The sequence below is a fragment of the Stegodyphus dumicola genome, chromosome 4 (assembly GCF_044657685.1).
Source record: "Stegodyphus dumicola isolate Sdum_Otavi_A_Nest chromosome 4, ASM4465768v1".
Classification (NCBI taxonomy): domain Eukaryota; kingdom Metazoa; phylum Arthropoda; class Arachnida; order Araneae; family Eresidae; genus Stegodyphus; species Stegodyphus dumicola.
Genome location: NC_140771.1, coordinates 178,814,631 through 178,831,470, shown reverse-complemented (window position 1 = coordinate 178,831,470; position 16,840 = coordinate 178,814,631). Strand labels below are relative to the sequence as shown.

The following is a 16,840-nucleotide window of genomic DNA, read 5'->3' as shown; positions in this document are numbered from 1 at the left end:
AATGAAGCTAACTTATATTTTGTTGAATGACATGAAGTGTTGTAGAAGGCAAACAGATAAAAGGTTTAAAACAGTACTGAAGTTGGATATGCTGCATGTGACCAAGATGCCAAAGAATAGAAGGGAATTGGACGTTTAAAGTTCAAAAGTGAATTGAATAGCATGTTCAGTAGAATTTATTATTAAAAATACTTAAATCGTCTTTATCACCATCAAATTGAATAAAGATATTGTCAATACAACAGAATCACACAAGGAAGCTTAACATTTCAAACAATTTGAATTCATAATAATGCATACAGATATCAGCAAGAATACGACTAAGAAGCCTTTCTATAACTAATCCTGTCTTAATCTGGTTCTAATACGTATTTTGGAAAATAAAATGTGTCCATAATGTATAATCGTACATAATGTGCCATACTGAATGTATATTCAAAAATGCACCAAACACATGGCAATTTCACTGAATGCTGAAATTAGAAGGATGAGAGTAATCAGACAGTAATCTACCTTCTTATACTTTTCAATCATAATCACTCACTTTGAACCCATAACCTTAATATAATTATCTCTAAACCAATTAAGAAGTGTTAAACATATTACCTAGATATTAATACACCATAAGAACTGACTAAACTAAGCAGCTATGAAAATTTAAAAAAAAATCTCATGCAAGATGGTAAATAGAGACAAATATGAACATAAAACCAGTTACTGTAATATTTACAAAAACACTTAAAAGAACATAATATATAACATAAAATATAAAACATTCTGTAGTATTCTTTATCTTTGCACACTCAATAATATTCTCTACATTTCTAAATATATATATGCAGACACTCTCTGCTTTACAAACTTTTGCACATCCAAACAAACTTGTTTTTAAAGAGTGAAATTCGTTTAAAGTCAAAAATAAAACTACTTTAAACTAAAACCTTTATTAGCTTACTGTGTTGCTGTTTCCAGGGTATTGAAAAACATAAATAAAAGCTCTTTTCCTATTATCTGAATGAATAATGGGGATGATTGATGCTCGAAATGTTCAAGGAATGGTTCTTTCATCATCTAAGGCAAATTGCATTGCAAGAAGAAAGGGATTCCCTTCAAGATTCTCATCAACACAGGTAATGCACTCGGCTATATACAATATTTAAATGATTGTTTAACGTTTAAATGACAAAGTTGTGTTTTTACCACCTAATACAATGGTGATCTTACAAACAATGGACCACAGATGACTACAATTCTAAAAAATAATATATACATGCCATACATACCCTCAAGCAATTAAAATGTTGACAAAATACTTGATATCGCTTTATGACATTTTTAAAAGGATTACAATATTTATATCTGCGTACAGAACATCCATAATATATGTGGAGATGTCTGTATGGGCTTCCTCCCCCCCCCATGTGTAACATGTATATAAGCCAGTTTCCTTAAAAAGCCTTCCATGGAGGCATCACTTCCCTTAGGTAGCGCCATTATTTAAGACACCAAACAAGCCCCAGTGACATTGGTAAACAATTGATGTTGATGTAAACTTCCAGGAAGAGGGTTTTGAATAAATGCTATACTCAAATGGAAAAGAACTGACTACAAAAATGTGTTGCATCTTGAAAAGCATCAAAAAAGAGAGGAAAAGCTTAAAATATTTGATACAAAATTAATGGCATGAGCATTTTCCAAGCATGACAAGGCCTCACTTTTTTAAAAAACTAATTTTAGTGCCATACTATGCTATCATCTTATTTATGACAAAAGGGGGGACTGCCCAGATCTTCCACTTCTCATACAGCTTCCTCCTCTTCACTTAATAAGGATTCTTCAGAGAGTGAGCCAGATGATGACTGACTCACCCTTACCCTTGTGAAGATCTATTAGCCTCATCCTTACCCCATCCACACATGACTCGGAGATGAAAGTCCAAAGTATGCATCATATAGTAAAGTAACTCTTTCTACACTTATAATTTGTACTTATAATGTACTTTTGAATTTTAAAATGTATTATTTATTTCATTTAGTATTTTGGTGGTTTACTTGATAGCATTTATAGCTTTTATCTCATGAAATCATTACAAAATGTGACTAAAAATCACAGTAACATTTCACAAAAAAATTCATGGTATGACAAGAAAATTATTTGGGGGGAATTACTCTTCACAGCAAGCCTAGGAGGCAAAAGACAAAATAAAACAATAATAATAAAAAGAAAAACAGAAATTAAAATTAATGCAAAAATAAAAAGATACTGTAGCTTTTCATTACAGAGCTGACCCCATCTTCATATAATCAACCAGCTTTCTGAATTTATTTCTGGAAGAATTTTACAGATTTTAGAGAATGCCTTTAAAGCCAATAACTAAAATAAAACTAAAATTCATTTCAGACAAAAACTGCTCTGAAGGCATCAGAACAAACAATGTCAACTCATAAAATCCTGAAAAAATAAAGAAAATCAGCTATAATAGCCAGACACTGGAAAAAATTGCTGTATTAATCATAAAAAAATATGCTGTATTTGAACTACATTAAAGAATTAAATAATAAAATGAGCACGTTAAATAACTATTGGTCTGCTACCTGATAAAGAAAACAGTTTTACATGTTCCATTTAAAGTCTTACATGATCTGTTCCCTTTGTTTTTCAGTTAACTGCAATGTACACTCGTTAAATGACTTTGTGTTTTCTCATTTCATCCGTTTGCTTTCTAAGCCTGTCAGCCATGAAGAATTAAAAGAATTTTTGTATAAATTTGCTAAATTTATCTCAATATTTGACACAGTATTTGGCATGTAATTAATGAAATTCATTCTTATCTTTGAATTTCATTTCTATTTTATATATAGATGTATACACAAAAGTGCCACTAAATTAACACATTAACAATTTAGTATTCAAAAAAAGGGTGAAAGTATTTTTGGTACTTTCTAATTATTCCATTAAAAAGTAGTGAACTCAGTGATTTTGGAAAACATTTATGAACTTTTCGGTGACTAACTTTTTGCCAAGGAAACACACAAAAGGCAATAGCCATTATTAAAACCTGATGCATTAAGAAATCCATATAAGAGCAATCAAGCACTATAATTTAAAACGGAAGAAAGATCAGTTATAAAACACTGCCTTTTGAGAAATCCTTTTGAAAGCTGTGCTTTTTGCTCTCCCCAAATGATGTGTTTTCATTTTTAAAAAAATCTGAGAATTCATAAACTCAGCAGCCACACAACTTCAGTGCTGTGCACTGCTGAAACAGAGAAGTACTACGTGCATACCTGGTATAATTTTTTGGTAAATTTTTAACTATTTTGGTAATATAATGCTTTGCCTTATGAATACTTTTATGCAGCTTTTCAATGAGGATGCAAACAGTCAGAAAATACAGCATTTTTTTAACAGTACACATAGAAAATTTTTCCAGTTTTCAAATGGAATACGGAAATTTAGTTTGATTTCACTATGTAGAGTATTTAGTTTGTTTCACTACTCGCAAATACATGTTATACAATTTACAATTTTATTTTATCTGGCAAATGCTCATTTGTCAGATATTTCTATACTTTAATCTTAGAGAAAAGATTAGAATATAATTTTGCATATCAGAAAAAGAACTGCCCACCAATACAAAATTTAACTTCCTTTTGTTGCTAATTTCAAAAGAAACACATGAATACATTTTACGAAATAAGGAAGTGGTCTTCACAGAGAATAATTATTCAAAGTCAAACAAAAATTTTGCTAAATATTAACATTTATGCATGTTTGTGTATAGTCTATTGCTAATTTTGAACTTTACTTTTGGATATTTACTAAAGCCTAGTTCAAACTAAAATAAAGAAACATGCCTTTATTTCTTCTTCAGATTCTGAAGAGACAGATTGATCACTGTCAGATTCTGAATCGGATTCTGTTTCAGATGAGCTTTCTTTCTTCTCTACTTTTTTTGCTTTTTGAGGAATAGCATCTTTTTTAGGCTTAGGCACTGAGTTAGGAAAAACTTTGGGTTTTACATCTGAGTCAATGGTATTTTTTATTGGAACTAATAAGTCTTCATTTGTAGTCTTCAACTCAGTCTCACTCTCACTAGCTTCAGAACCTGATTCACCACTTTCTGATTTACTGTTACTGGAAGTCTCGGATTCAGATTCAGATGCCGAACTTTCATTGCTAGCTTCGCTCTTCCCAGCTTCAGAAGCTGAACTCACTGATGCAGCTAAGGCAAAACATAAAATAAATTTATAATTTCTATTTTAATAAAATGAAAATTACTAAGCATGAATCATAATACAAATAATAGGATATACTTTATGAAGCTAAACCAATAAAAATTATTTGCTTCAGAGGGCAATCTTAAGATGATTTTGTGAAATACAATACACCTATAATTATATAGAATGTGTTTATTCCTAAGTCACATAAAATCAAATCTATTATTAATTTATTTATGTGCTTTCATAAAACTTAAATAAGTATATAAGAATAATACACAGCATTTACATATTTAAGAATATATTAAATTAATTTAGACTAAGCATCAAACAAAAATATGATGACAACATTCAGAAAATATACAGCTTACATACATTTAAGAAAAAGCAATATAAGCTTACCATTTCTTGTTATTTCATGAGGCATATGAAATGCACAAGGTACTGCTTACCCATAAACAAGTGCCTTTTCATAAAAACAGTCTAACCAAATCTTACATCATTTGCTTAAGTAAGTAAATTTTGTCTGACAATATGCAGTATACCTGCAATCAGTTACATTCAACAGTTTACAAATTACCAATGATTACAACCAATGTTACAATCATTGGTTGTAACCCAATGATTGAGTATTCAAATATATACTAATTAGACAGATGTTCAGCATATCAATATTCTGAAGGATTTTGCCTGATGCAGAGTGCTCTGAAAATCCAGGAAGACAAAACTCATTCCAAAAACATGAAACACATTTTTGAAGCACATGAAACACATACAAGGACAGGTACAAAAACACTCTTTCACATTCCAAAACTCTAGACTAATTCTCATACATTCTAGAAGCTGATGCCACTCTGTCCCAGTTTCAATTCACTTCAGTTCACAACTGCTGGTATGATGTCAGATGCATTAAAACAGAACAATCGATTAAAGATGTTACTCTTTTCTTTGCCACCGATCATTCGGTAATTTCTCAAACATGTAAACAATTTCAAACAAGTTTTCTGGAGATATGTACCCAGTTGACTAAAGGTTACCACTCCTGAATATTGGTATATTGTTATAGTAGCCAAATGGAATCGACATGCAATCTCCATAACTTGGTAAGATAATATCAGCCAATAACTGTGCACCGAAGGCTTCACATGAAGGGACTGCAAGCTCAAGTACCAAATGTTTATGTTCCGAATCAGGCTCAGAACATCAACAAGTGCCACACATTCAGAGATGCCATAATCATGGTGTGGGCTGGAATTTCAAAGGGATATTCCACCCAGCTGCACAGCTTTGAAGACAGTATTGTGACAGCTAGAAAGTATCAGAAAAAGTCCAACATCCCACTGGGACTCTATGCTGTAACAGTTGGTCCTGATTTCCTCCTTACAGATGATAATACTGTCCCCATTCGGCTAACACTGTTAATGAATACCTGGAGATTGAAGACATTTCTCATATGGAGTGACAGTCATAATCCCAGTATCTTAACACATTTGAAAATTTTTAGGATGCCCTTAAGTGCTGTCTCTGCATGTCCACCTCTTACAGTATATTTATTTCTCAGACAGTTAGAAACTGCTGTAATATAGGAATAACCGTTGTAGCATGTGCAATGTTTGATCATCTCAGTGAAAGCAACAACACTCACTTTAAAGTTTGCAGAAGGTCCGTGGAAGTCATATACCTTATTTGACAAAGAAAAGTCGCTCTTTTCTTTGACACAGAAAATTACAGTTTGTTTTTTACAAATTGCAATTTTCAACAGTTACAAAAGAATTCTGTTCGTTTTCTATAGAACAAACAACCAAAACTATTTAAGTTATAAAACAGTTTTATTTTGTTGATGACCCAAACACGACCTCTTTGCATTTAATGTTTGTTTTCTTTCATGCATAAGCACATTTGCTACCTTCAAATCAGACTTGGTGTTAATCAAAATTTTACTCTTCCATTTTTGTTGATTTCACCATTGCATGCTTAACTTTCAGATGCTAATGTATTATTGAAAAATAATGAAAGCAGCTTACCTCCTTCAGCTGAACTTGACTCTGTTTCCGAGTAAAAAGATTTTTTCTTCACAGTTTTCTTTTTACTCTTTTTAACAAAATTAAATTCTTGCCAAGGTACTTGAGTTTCAACATTTCTAACAGATGGATCAGGAGCAGCCTCAGGAAAAGGAGGAAGGTCATGATAACCAATTGTTCGAGCATTAATATAATGGCTTAATGAACCAAGCTGGTAACGATCACGGTCTAAAAATTAAAAAAACATTTATAAACAATAATAAATTCCAAAATATAGTAGTTCATAAAGAAATATATATAAATAGCACAATTTTTTCAATAATACATTTATTCAATTTCAATTACCGTATCTGACGACATATAAGATGCACTTTTTTTCCTAAATTTGGCCTCAAAAAAGTTACCTGCGTCTTATACGTGAACAGGTTAACTTTCAATACTGAATGCCATTTTTAGCCCGGACAAAGATCTAGACACACATAACATTTTCTACATCTACATGTGTGTGGCCTTCTAAATAAGGATGTGTCTTATATGCCGTCAAATACGGTATACAAATACCAAGAACATTTCGAAATATTTAATATATTTTAACTTTTATAAACTTATGAATAAATTTTACAATTCAGAACATCACTTATTAATAAAGTGCAATATGTAAGTGACTTTAAAAACTTAAATTTTCTAATAAGAATTGCAGTTGCAGATTGATTTGTTGAACTAAACATGCATTGAAAAATCAAATGTGAACTTTTTCAAAAAATGCTCAGAGATAATGTAAAAACATACAAGTTCCTGATCCATCTGTCCAGACAATATTGAGACTGATTTCAGAAAAATTAATTTAATTGAAGATAATTTTATGAATATTTAATATTCTACAAAACACATGCATCCAAAAATCAAATGTGAATTTTTTTAAAAAGAGCTCAGAGATAATGTAAAAACATGCAGGGTCTGTCCAGAAAGTATTGAGACCGATTCCAAAAAAAAAATTAATTTACTTGATGATAATTTTATGGACACTTAATATTCTACAAAATAGCCTCCTTCTGCATTAATATAACTGTTGCCAATGGCTCAGCTGCCCATTGATGACTGCCTGGACATCATCAACTGTGTTTTCCTGCAAGTTCTCCAAATTGTCAAAATGATGACCTTCTAAGATGTATTTTAACCAAGAGAATAGGAAAAAAGCAGGATGGTAACTGTTCAGCACTGTATGGTGTTTGGGGCAGTGTTGTAACTTTTGTGTTTTGCCAAGAAATGAGACATTTTGAAGGCTGTGTGGACTGGTGCATTATCATGGCGCAGAATCCAACTGCTTGAAAGATCCAGTCAGATGCATGTGATTTGATTCCTCAACCTCTGAAGCACTTTCTTGTAAAAATCTACATTAACGGTTTGCCCCGGTGGCATGAACTCTTTGTGCACTATTCATTCCCTTGGTGTCAAAATAGGCAATGAACATGGACTTCAGTTTTGATTCGCTCGTTCAACCCTTCTCTTGAAGATGAGATTAGGGTGTGTGCTACTCTACACTCTGTCTCTTTGTTTCAGGATCATACTGAAAAACCTATGTTTTATCATCAGTAATCACTCGTTTCAAAAAATTAATCACTAGTTACATATTCCAGAACAAAACCCACACAAAACCTGACTCATGGTTTTCTTTCTTCTGTCGGCCAAAATTCTTGGAACAAGCTTGTCACTAATTTTCTGCATTTATAGTTCTTTCCTGAGAATGTGATACACAGTCGGTTTTGTGAGTCACAACATCTCTGCGATCATTCGGACACTCATATGACGATCAAAACAAAAGCATTTTAATTTTAGCCACATTGTCTAAAGTTTGAGAATTTGATGGAAGCCTAGTGCATTGTTCCCCACTGATGACTTCTCTTCTATCACTGAAGGCTATGTGCCACCTAAATGCCTGATCCTTGTACAAAGAATTCTTCTGACAAGCTTCTTGTAACATGGCAAGCATTTTAGTAGTCAATTTGTTTAGTTTTACAGAAAATTTTATGGCAAATCACTGCTCAACATTCCACTGCATTTTGAAAAAACCTAATGCTACTTTCAAATGCATGTCTGCTTCACAACTGATCCATGTGCTGCAAAGGCTCAAGGACATCTGACTTCTGCCAGATTCCAGCTAAACAGCCCCCACCATCCATACCGCTCAAAAACCCTGCCTCTTTGGCCTTCTGCTTGATGTGAAAAATTCAGTTTCATTACTTTCTGAACAGACAATGTACATTTCACATATTTTTGAGTTCTAAAGTATTTACTTCTATAAAAAAACAAAATTTGGAAATTTTACCGAAATAATCAATTTCACACCATATCTGACAAGTGAAGTTATGCAAATCATGGCATATGATTCCAATAACACTCACAGAGTAAACTCATAAATACAATTCATCTAACTCTCTTTCAAACATGAACTCTCAGGCTGATTAAGAACTGACTCTCCTGGCTCTCAACTGTATTTATATGATGTAGCACATGCTTCTGAAAAGAAATGGTCCCAGGGCTTAAATGCATTTTCCCAGTACATCAGAAAAATGTCTCTAAGTTCACAAGAAATCATTAAATTTCACCAATGCCTATCAGAAACATATCTGGCCAGATTTTGCACTCTAGTTGAGTTATTTTAATAATTAAAATGTTGTAGGATTCAGAACTGAGAAGTCTACAGTTCTAGACAAGAATAATGCAAAAACTCAGTTACACACAAAACAAGCCCTAAAGTGATCAAACTAAAAGCAACAAATAAAACAATTCACACTATTACAACATTATATTAAAAAAAAAAAAAAGCGCAATTGAATGATTTTAAATATTTGCATAAATTTACAATGCACAGTAAAGTCATATAATATATAACATATATATTACTGTTTAAAGTGAAATATTATTATTTTTCAAAAACTATATTACAATTATTTAATAAGAATTCAGTACTTACATATTATGTTATTAACCATGAAACTGTCACTAAGCAGCAAGATCTAGTGCGATTACAGTAAGCAAATTTAGCATATTTACAGTATACGGTACTCTTTGTGTTATCAGGACCTGATTCAGAAATGTGTGTAAGCACATATGTATGGATGGGTGGATGGATGGATGTGTTCATGTATGCATGTATACATGTATATATATGTATGTGGGTATACACACATGCACACATATACATATATATACATATATATCTGAAAAAGGAGTTTCCAGGATACTGTGTTACATCACAACACACTCACAACATTTGCGCATTTATTTAATGTAACCCTGGTTAATTCTCCAAAAGCCACTTTTTGCTTTTAAAGCAAAGATATAAAGTAATTGTTACTTTTATATTCTTTCTTTGCATTTTGAATTAAAATAATTTGAGGGCTGTAGAATCATATTTGCGACACACTCTGGTTCATTTACAGCTATTGAGAAAAAGAACATCTGCTGAATGGCGGAGAAACAATACTTGGACAAATAGTTATAGACTAGAGCAATCACCTGCGAGAAATTTATACTCATAGTGTTGTTCTAAACACAGTTTTTGGTAAAATCAGAGGGCCTAAGAAAATAGCAGAAATCAACAAATGCTTTTTTATGAAACATAAGAAAAAATTATGATGAGTACTTTGACAGCAATGGCTGTTTGATGGCAGAAGTGTTGCTCAGAATTCTGCTGCAATGTTTGGTGCAACTTCGGTGGGATCTTGGCCAGCTTCATGTTCGACAGACTAATACATAAGTACTAAAACTTTATTGATGCTTAAAAATATCATGAGAATTTTCTTCAGAAGTAATTTGTTCTAAGGGATTTGGAATAAGAAATCAAGTAGGTCAATTCATTTAAGTGGTTTTAATTTCTTCTCTAACAGTATAACGTTTTCCTCCATAAAGAGCAGCTTGGATCCAATGATGCCCTGGAACAAACATATGGGACAAAGTCATCCCATTATAGTAGCATTCACTTGCTACAGCGGTAACTTTCTTCAGCAGCAACTCATTACATCCAATACAATGATTTCCAAAATTCCTTGACCGTTACATTGATCTGCTTCAGAAATCTTTGCAGAGTGAGTTATGATGTGCAAAAATTTCATCAGATTAGCTAATATTCAAAATCAGTTCTAAAAACCAATCTATATTTATCAGTAAAAAATACTTTATGCCAGTATGTTATTGTGCAGACTTTGCATTCTTTATTATACTATAAGCAATGGTGCCGACAGGCAAATACTAAAACAACACAATGACATATGAAAGTGACCATTTCACAATCAGCTCTATGGAATCACTAGGCCAGAAAAAAACAGAACAACCTGTACCTGATGCTGTCTACACAACTAGGCTCCTGCTGTCATATTAGTTTCTCTTGATTTCTAAGACTATACAATACTTACTCAAGTTTAGGAAATTTAGAGAGAACTTCAGAATTTCTAATTTCATTATTTATAAGCTAAGATATTACCTTTAATGTCTAACTGATAACCTTGAACTAGTAATATAAAATTTGACTATGCAAAAATTTTTACTAATCTATTATCATACGCACTTTTTCTTAATTTTGAGATTTCGAATTTTAAAAATATAATTTTTTTAGGTTGAAACAACTTCACTCACCACTAAAAAAAACAGCTTCCATAATACTTGCAGCTAAGGTGCAATTTTTCCCTAGTCAATTGAGTTATTGTGCTATGGCAAAAAAGATTCTCAGTTTGAGCCTTCACACTAGCAGAACAGCAAAGGACATGAACTTTCCCTAGTGCCACAGAGCTTGCATCACCATTAACAAATCCAAAGGAGCCTTCTCCAACAATTGACAGTTCTGATTATCGAATATAGATGGTACCACCAAACCAAAAGTATGTTAACTATGGCAAAAAAAAATGCATTGCCATGTTTGAATAAGATGATAGAAGAAAGTTGCATGGTCTGACGAATCACATTTACTGGTCCATCACATCGACAGGCATGTGTATAATACACCGATTTCCAAACGAAACACTGGTTCCCAGAATCACAGTTGGACAGAGAGAAAACAGTGTGGATATGACGCTGTGGGCAATGTCTTCATAGAGCACATTACGACCATAATCCCTATAGAACGATCCCTGACATCTGTGAGCTACATGAACAGCACTGCAGACTAGGTTCACCCATTCATGGCAACAGTATTTCCAACAGGGGATGGTTTTTACGAACAGGATAATGCGCCATGTCATAAGAGTCAAATCATCAGGAAGTGGTTCGAGAAATATTCCAGTGACTTTCAAGTCATGTTTTGTCCTCCAAATTCACCTGACATTAATCCAATAGAGCATTTATGGGCCCACCTGAAAAGCCAAATTTGTGCTGCCACGCTACCCCCTCGCAATGTGTGGGAATTGCAGGACTAGCTGGTCCAGATACCTCAGACTATCTATCAGCACCTTGTGGAGTCAATGCCAAGTAGTGTGCTGGCAGTTTTGAGGGATAAAAGGTTATCCTACATGTTATTAACAGGGCGGTCATAATGTAATGGCCCTTTAGTGTATGTATTAAAAATAATGAACAATGTATAAAAGCAATTTAGCAAAAGTTTCAATACAAAATGAGTACATAGGAATATTTATACACTGAATACATAATAAAATAACTACCTTTAAATCTGGATTGAAGAACAGGAGCTGGCTTGGAAGCAAGAAGTATCTTCTTAGCATGTTTTGCCAAATAACTGATCTTTTCTCCTTGAGGCATAATAAGTTGTCTCAAAAACCGAGCTCGATCACGAATATCGTAATTGATATCATACTTAGCAAGATTAAAAACATACTGTACAAGCAGTTTTGTCTGTTTAGAATTGGTTAAGTAGAGTTTTGCAGCCAAATTTAAAGCTTGTAACTTCACAATATCCTCCTGAAATATTAAATATGATCAAATTTCAAGAAAAGATGTATTATTTTCATTTTAACAATAAGTATGTCCCATACATAGATTTGAAATCACAATTATAAAAATTCACTAAAATCAAAAATATTCTCATTGAAATAAATAATATTTTAAACACAAAAATTAACATAAAGATTTATCAACCCACGAAATATGATCACCGAAATAAAAATAATTAAATTAATGTTTATTAAAATATCCAAAATTGCTTAAAAAGCAGAAATCTAAAACAGCACAACTTTCTGAAAACACTTCTAATGTACAAAATTCAGATGTACAAAAATGTTAAATACCCATTTAACCCTTTGACGCGCGGTGGTCGAGCCCTGAAACCACCATTTTCCGAATTTTTTTTCTCCTCTTTTTTCCGAAATTTTTGAGTGAAAATGAATTGATTACTGATCTTTTACATCTAAATAACACAAAATGACTGTAGAATCATATATGTTTTAGGTATTAATACTTCAGATCGGATGTCTTTTAAAATTTGTTTTCGATGAGACAAAATAATTTCCTTTTATTAATATAAACAACTTTAAATTTCAAAAGTTAGTCATCGCACATCATGATTTCTATCATAAACAATAAAAAAATTGCAGTAATTAAACTGCATATATAAAACAATAAAACTCTCTATATATGGCATTTGCTATGTGGTTTCAGGGCGTGACCACTGCGCCACTAGAGCATTGTGTCACAATGCTTACAATCCTCTAGAGCAGTGTTCCCAAATTGGTTGGGTATAATGAAACTGGGAGACTTGAGACTCAAGTTATCTAAATTGGAACCTGACATAAAATTTCTTTGTAGCAAGTATCAAGTGCAAGGAACTCGCTAAATTTAAATAATAAAAATTACTAATACTTAACATAATAGAAAAAAAAAAAAAAAAAAAACTTCCACTAAAATGAGTTTGTTCTTGAATTTCAGTTCTCCATGTTTTAAAAGTTCAATTACTGTGTTTGCTCAGAAAATTTCGTAGTCATTTCTTCCTGAAAGCTATCATTCAAATTCCTTTTGTGAACATTTCAATTTTTAAATATTAAAAATTATGTATATGCTAGGGGGAGCTTAAGAATTTTAGAGAGGATTAGGTGGGGAATGGCACAAAAAAGGTTGGGAAACACTGCTCTAGAGGCTCGGTGGTTGTGCCTTGAAACCACTGGCGTTTGCTTCTCAATGGTGTTCGCTTGCTTTTCAAATCGGAATGTTTATTTTTACCCAGATATAGATAAAGGGCCCCCCCCCCCCGATTAACATAAAAAACCACAAATTTCATGTGCCACATGAAAAGAAACTAAATAACGCTGGACATATACCAGTGAAATTTAAATCCAGGCAGTGTACGTTTTGTAGCACAAGGAAGAAACCTCATAGAACAAGATGTATCTGCAAAGCATGCAATGTGGGTCTATGCATGTACCAAAGAGACAAAACATGCTTTGAACAGTGTCACAAAAGAAATTGTTCTTTGAAATAAAAAAAATGAGTTCTTTTTTATCCTTATTTTATTGAGTTTTTTAATTCATTTATCCAAATGTCCTTATTACGTAGGTACTTATATTTTCACTGCTATAGAAAAATTACATAAACGTTTATTTTTTAATTTTTTCTGACGATTTACTTTGTAAAATAATGTAAAAAATTATATATAATGAAATTCTTACATACTTTTTTAAAAAATCCGTAAATTTCGTCATTTATTGGAAACACGCGCGGAAAATGGTAAGTTTTTTTTTTTTTTTTTTTTTTTTTTTCCTACTACATCAGTAAGTTTCAAAGTCTTAGACGCGAGGTGGTTTCGCAGTGCGACCACCACCCACAGAACAATGGGCAAGAGTAGGTTTTTAAATTCATATATTATTTGTCTATAGGATCATAATATTCAATTTCTAGAGTTTTTAGTTATAAAAATAATATCGCGCACATCAAAGGGTGAATAGAGTTTTTAGTTATAAAAATAATATCGCGCACATCAAAGGGTTTATCATACATTCAGTATTTGTTCCACATGCTAAACCAAGTCATTGGCACTACACCAAAAACTACAAATTCGCAAAATTGCTATTTCAAGAAAAATCCATTCAAACGTTTCATACTTTGAGGAAAACTGGGTTATAAATTTTAAATAATAATTTTCTTACGTGAATATCTAAGTGTAGAACACTGAAAAGCAATCTAGAAAATGCATTTAGGTAAAAGGAAACAACAAAAAAGGGGGGGAGGGGGGAAAGCAGATTCATGTTATATAATATATATACCATGATTAATATACCATGTTAAACAATATACATAATCAACATGTCATGATTTTGACATGTTGATTATGTATATTATTTAACAACCAGGAAAGTGAAATAATCAAGCCATTAAAAGAATTAGTGTTTTTTAAAAGCAATATTATTTTTAGAAATTTCACAAACAGCCAAAAAACCAGTCTTGCATGATAATTTTTTAAGTTTACATTTCTATCTTAAATATAAAACATAAAATATGAAAAGAAAGGAATTATCAATTACTTACTTCATTTGAAAATGTTTTGGCTACTTTACGTAAAACATCTGGTGCAATTTTAGTGACTTTATCAGCATATTCACCAATAAGCCACAGAATAGATGCTCGAGCCATTGGAACAGTTATTGTGTCCATTAGACGTGACATATGGATGATTATATCTTTATGTTCAGTTATCTGAAAAAAAAAATTATTTAAAAATATTCCGTCAGTCTTCAGTATCTTCCCATTAGCAACACCATCTCAGGAGATTTTGGCATCAAACCATAAAACATCAATAAATGCAGTTTCCAATTAAAAAAAAAGTCATCAAATTCAATTTTGAAGATTTTCAGCATTATACAATGATTAACAGATAAACTGTGTGCCAAAACATTCTGGTACCTTTCTGAGATAGTGGTGTTAATATAGAAGAACCAGTTATTTTTAGATAATATTTTATTTTTTTATTATAACAATAAAATCAGAATATTCATGACTGAAACAAATTTTTGGTGAATTTTATTTTCATTGCACTTAACTCTACCTTTATACAACTTTACTATACTTTAAACAGCTGTAAACAGCAGTAACAACTACTGAAAAATTTTAGAATATTTTGTATACACTAGATGCAGTTGATCATATGTAAAGATTTCATATTTTCCAAAATGATCTTAATTTTATATAATGATCTGTTTCTAAAACAAGAAAACCATTTTAAATTTCTTATTTCATGAATTAATAAAGCAAAAACATATGAAATTATGAGCATGTGTACTTACTTGCATTTGTAAAAGCTTCTTTATAACAACCACACTTTCTGCCACTACAGTTTCTTGAATGGGAGAAAAAATCACAATGCTTTTCAGTTATAATGAATGACGAATGCACATTATAATCATAAGAAAAAGAAAAACAGTATTAAATAAGCATGTTTCTCTTACCATTCCTGTTTGATAACAAAGAAACAAGTCCATTAAGGCATGTGTCAGTCACTTCAGATATTGAGCTAGCACAACGACCAATTGCTTGCACAGCTGCTGCGACAAAATCCATATCTGGACTTGAGACATATGTCTGTTAAGAAAAAAGAGATTGTAGAGTATGACACAATAAATAAAAAAATAAATTATAAAAAAATTTGTACACTAGTAATCCAACAATAATAGCAATATTCCATGGTGAAACCAATGTTATGCACTTTAAACATATATTCCCTAACCCTCTAAAATATCAAATTTTATTGAAATTCAACAAAATGTGATAGCTGAGAAAACATACTAATAAGTCACATTAAAAAACAATATCTAGGTTCTTTTCCATCTGAAAACAAAGACATTTCTAATTAAAATTATGTTAGTTTAAAATGCATTTCTTTTCATACCTGAAATTCCCTTAAAATGAAAGATACATTTCCTTCTGTGGCCAAATTTGTCAATATTTCTAACTGAAAAAAAAAAAAAAGTGTCAGTGTCATAACGAATTGAGATAGAACAAACAAGCCTTCTAACAATATTTGCATCTATTAGATATGCTTACCTTCAATAATTTAATGTGGGTTGGATCACTTGATCGAACAAAAAAGCTTTTCAAATATGGCTCAAACATGCCCTACAAACATAGAACCAAATATAAAAATGCAAATATTGAACAATTTTAAAATATTTGCTTTTTCTTAAGATTGAAAAATATAAATAAGGTATTTATTCAAATATATTACTGCAATGCAATAATGACTAATTTGATTATATGCATGCACTGTACATGGGAAACAGGCAGTTTTCTCTATGGAAATTTTCTCAATACTCTATGGGAAACAGGCAGTTTTATAACTAATTATGTAAATGCTACGTAATTAGTTATAAAACTGCCTGTTTCCCATAGAGTATTGTAGATTTTGGTACTCATGAAACTATAGGAGGACTTTCCTCTAAGAGTTTCATGAATGTGTTCTTAAAAATCAAGCAGAAATTAGTTTTTTTTTTTTTTTTTTTTTTTTTTTTTTTTTTTTTTTTTATTATTATTATTATTATTATTATTATTATTTATTTATTTATTTATTTACTTCAAGTAATAAAATTCAAGTTATTTATATCATTTAAATACTTAACTTTTTTGTATCAAGATCATAGCTTTAAATAAGAATTTTTGAAAGAATTA

General features: G+C 31.5%; 1 protein-coding gene across 3 annotated transcripts in view; it reads right to left on the bottom strand.

Annotated features, from left to right (window-relative positions):
• Positions 1-16,840, bottom strand: part of rb (adaptor related protein complex 3 subunit ruby) — a 107,130-nt gene that overhangs the window by 45,971 nt on the left and 44,319 nt on the right. For all 3 annotated transcript variants that reach the window (XM_035365860.2, XM_035365861.2, XM_035365862.2), the window contains 8 exons: positions 16,220-16,291; positions 16,065-16,127; positions 15,625-15,757; positions 15,463-15,515; positions 14,708-14,875; positions 11,896-12,151; positions 6,245-6,469; positions 3,858-4,225 (listed from right to left, as the gene is read on the bottom strand). In XM_035365860.2, the coding sequence (XP_035221751.1) occupies positions 3,858-4,225; positions 6,245-6,469; positions 11,896-12,151; positions 14,708-14,875; positions 15,463-15,515; positions 15,625-15,757; positions 16,065-16,127; positions 16,220-16,291 (1,338 nt within the window). The remainder of the gene's footprint in view (positions 1-3,857; positions 4,226-6,244; positions 6,470-11,895; positions 12,152-14,707; positions 14,876-15,462; positions 15,516-15,624; positions 15,758-16,064; positions 16,128-16,219; positions 16,292-16,840) is intronic.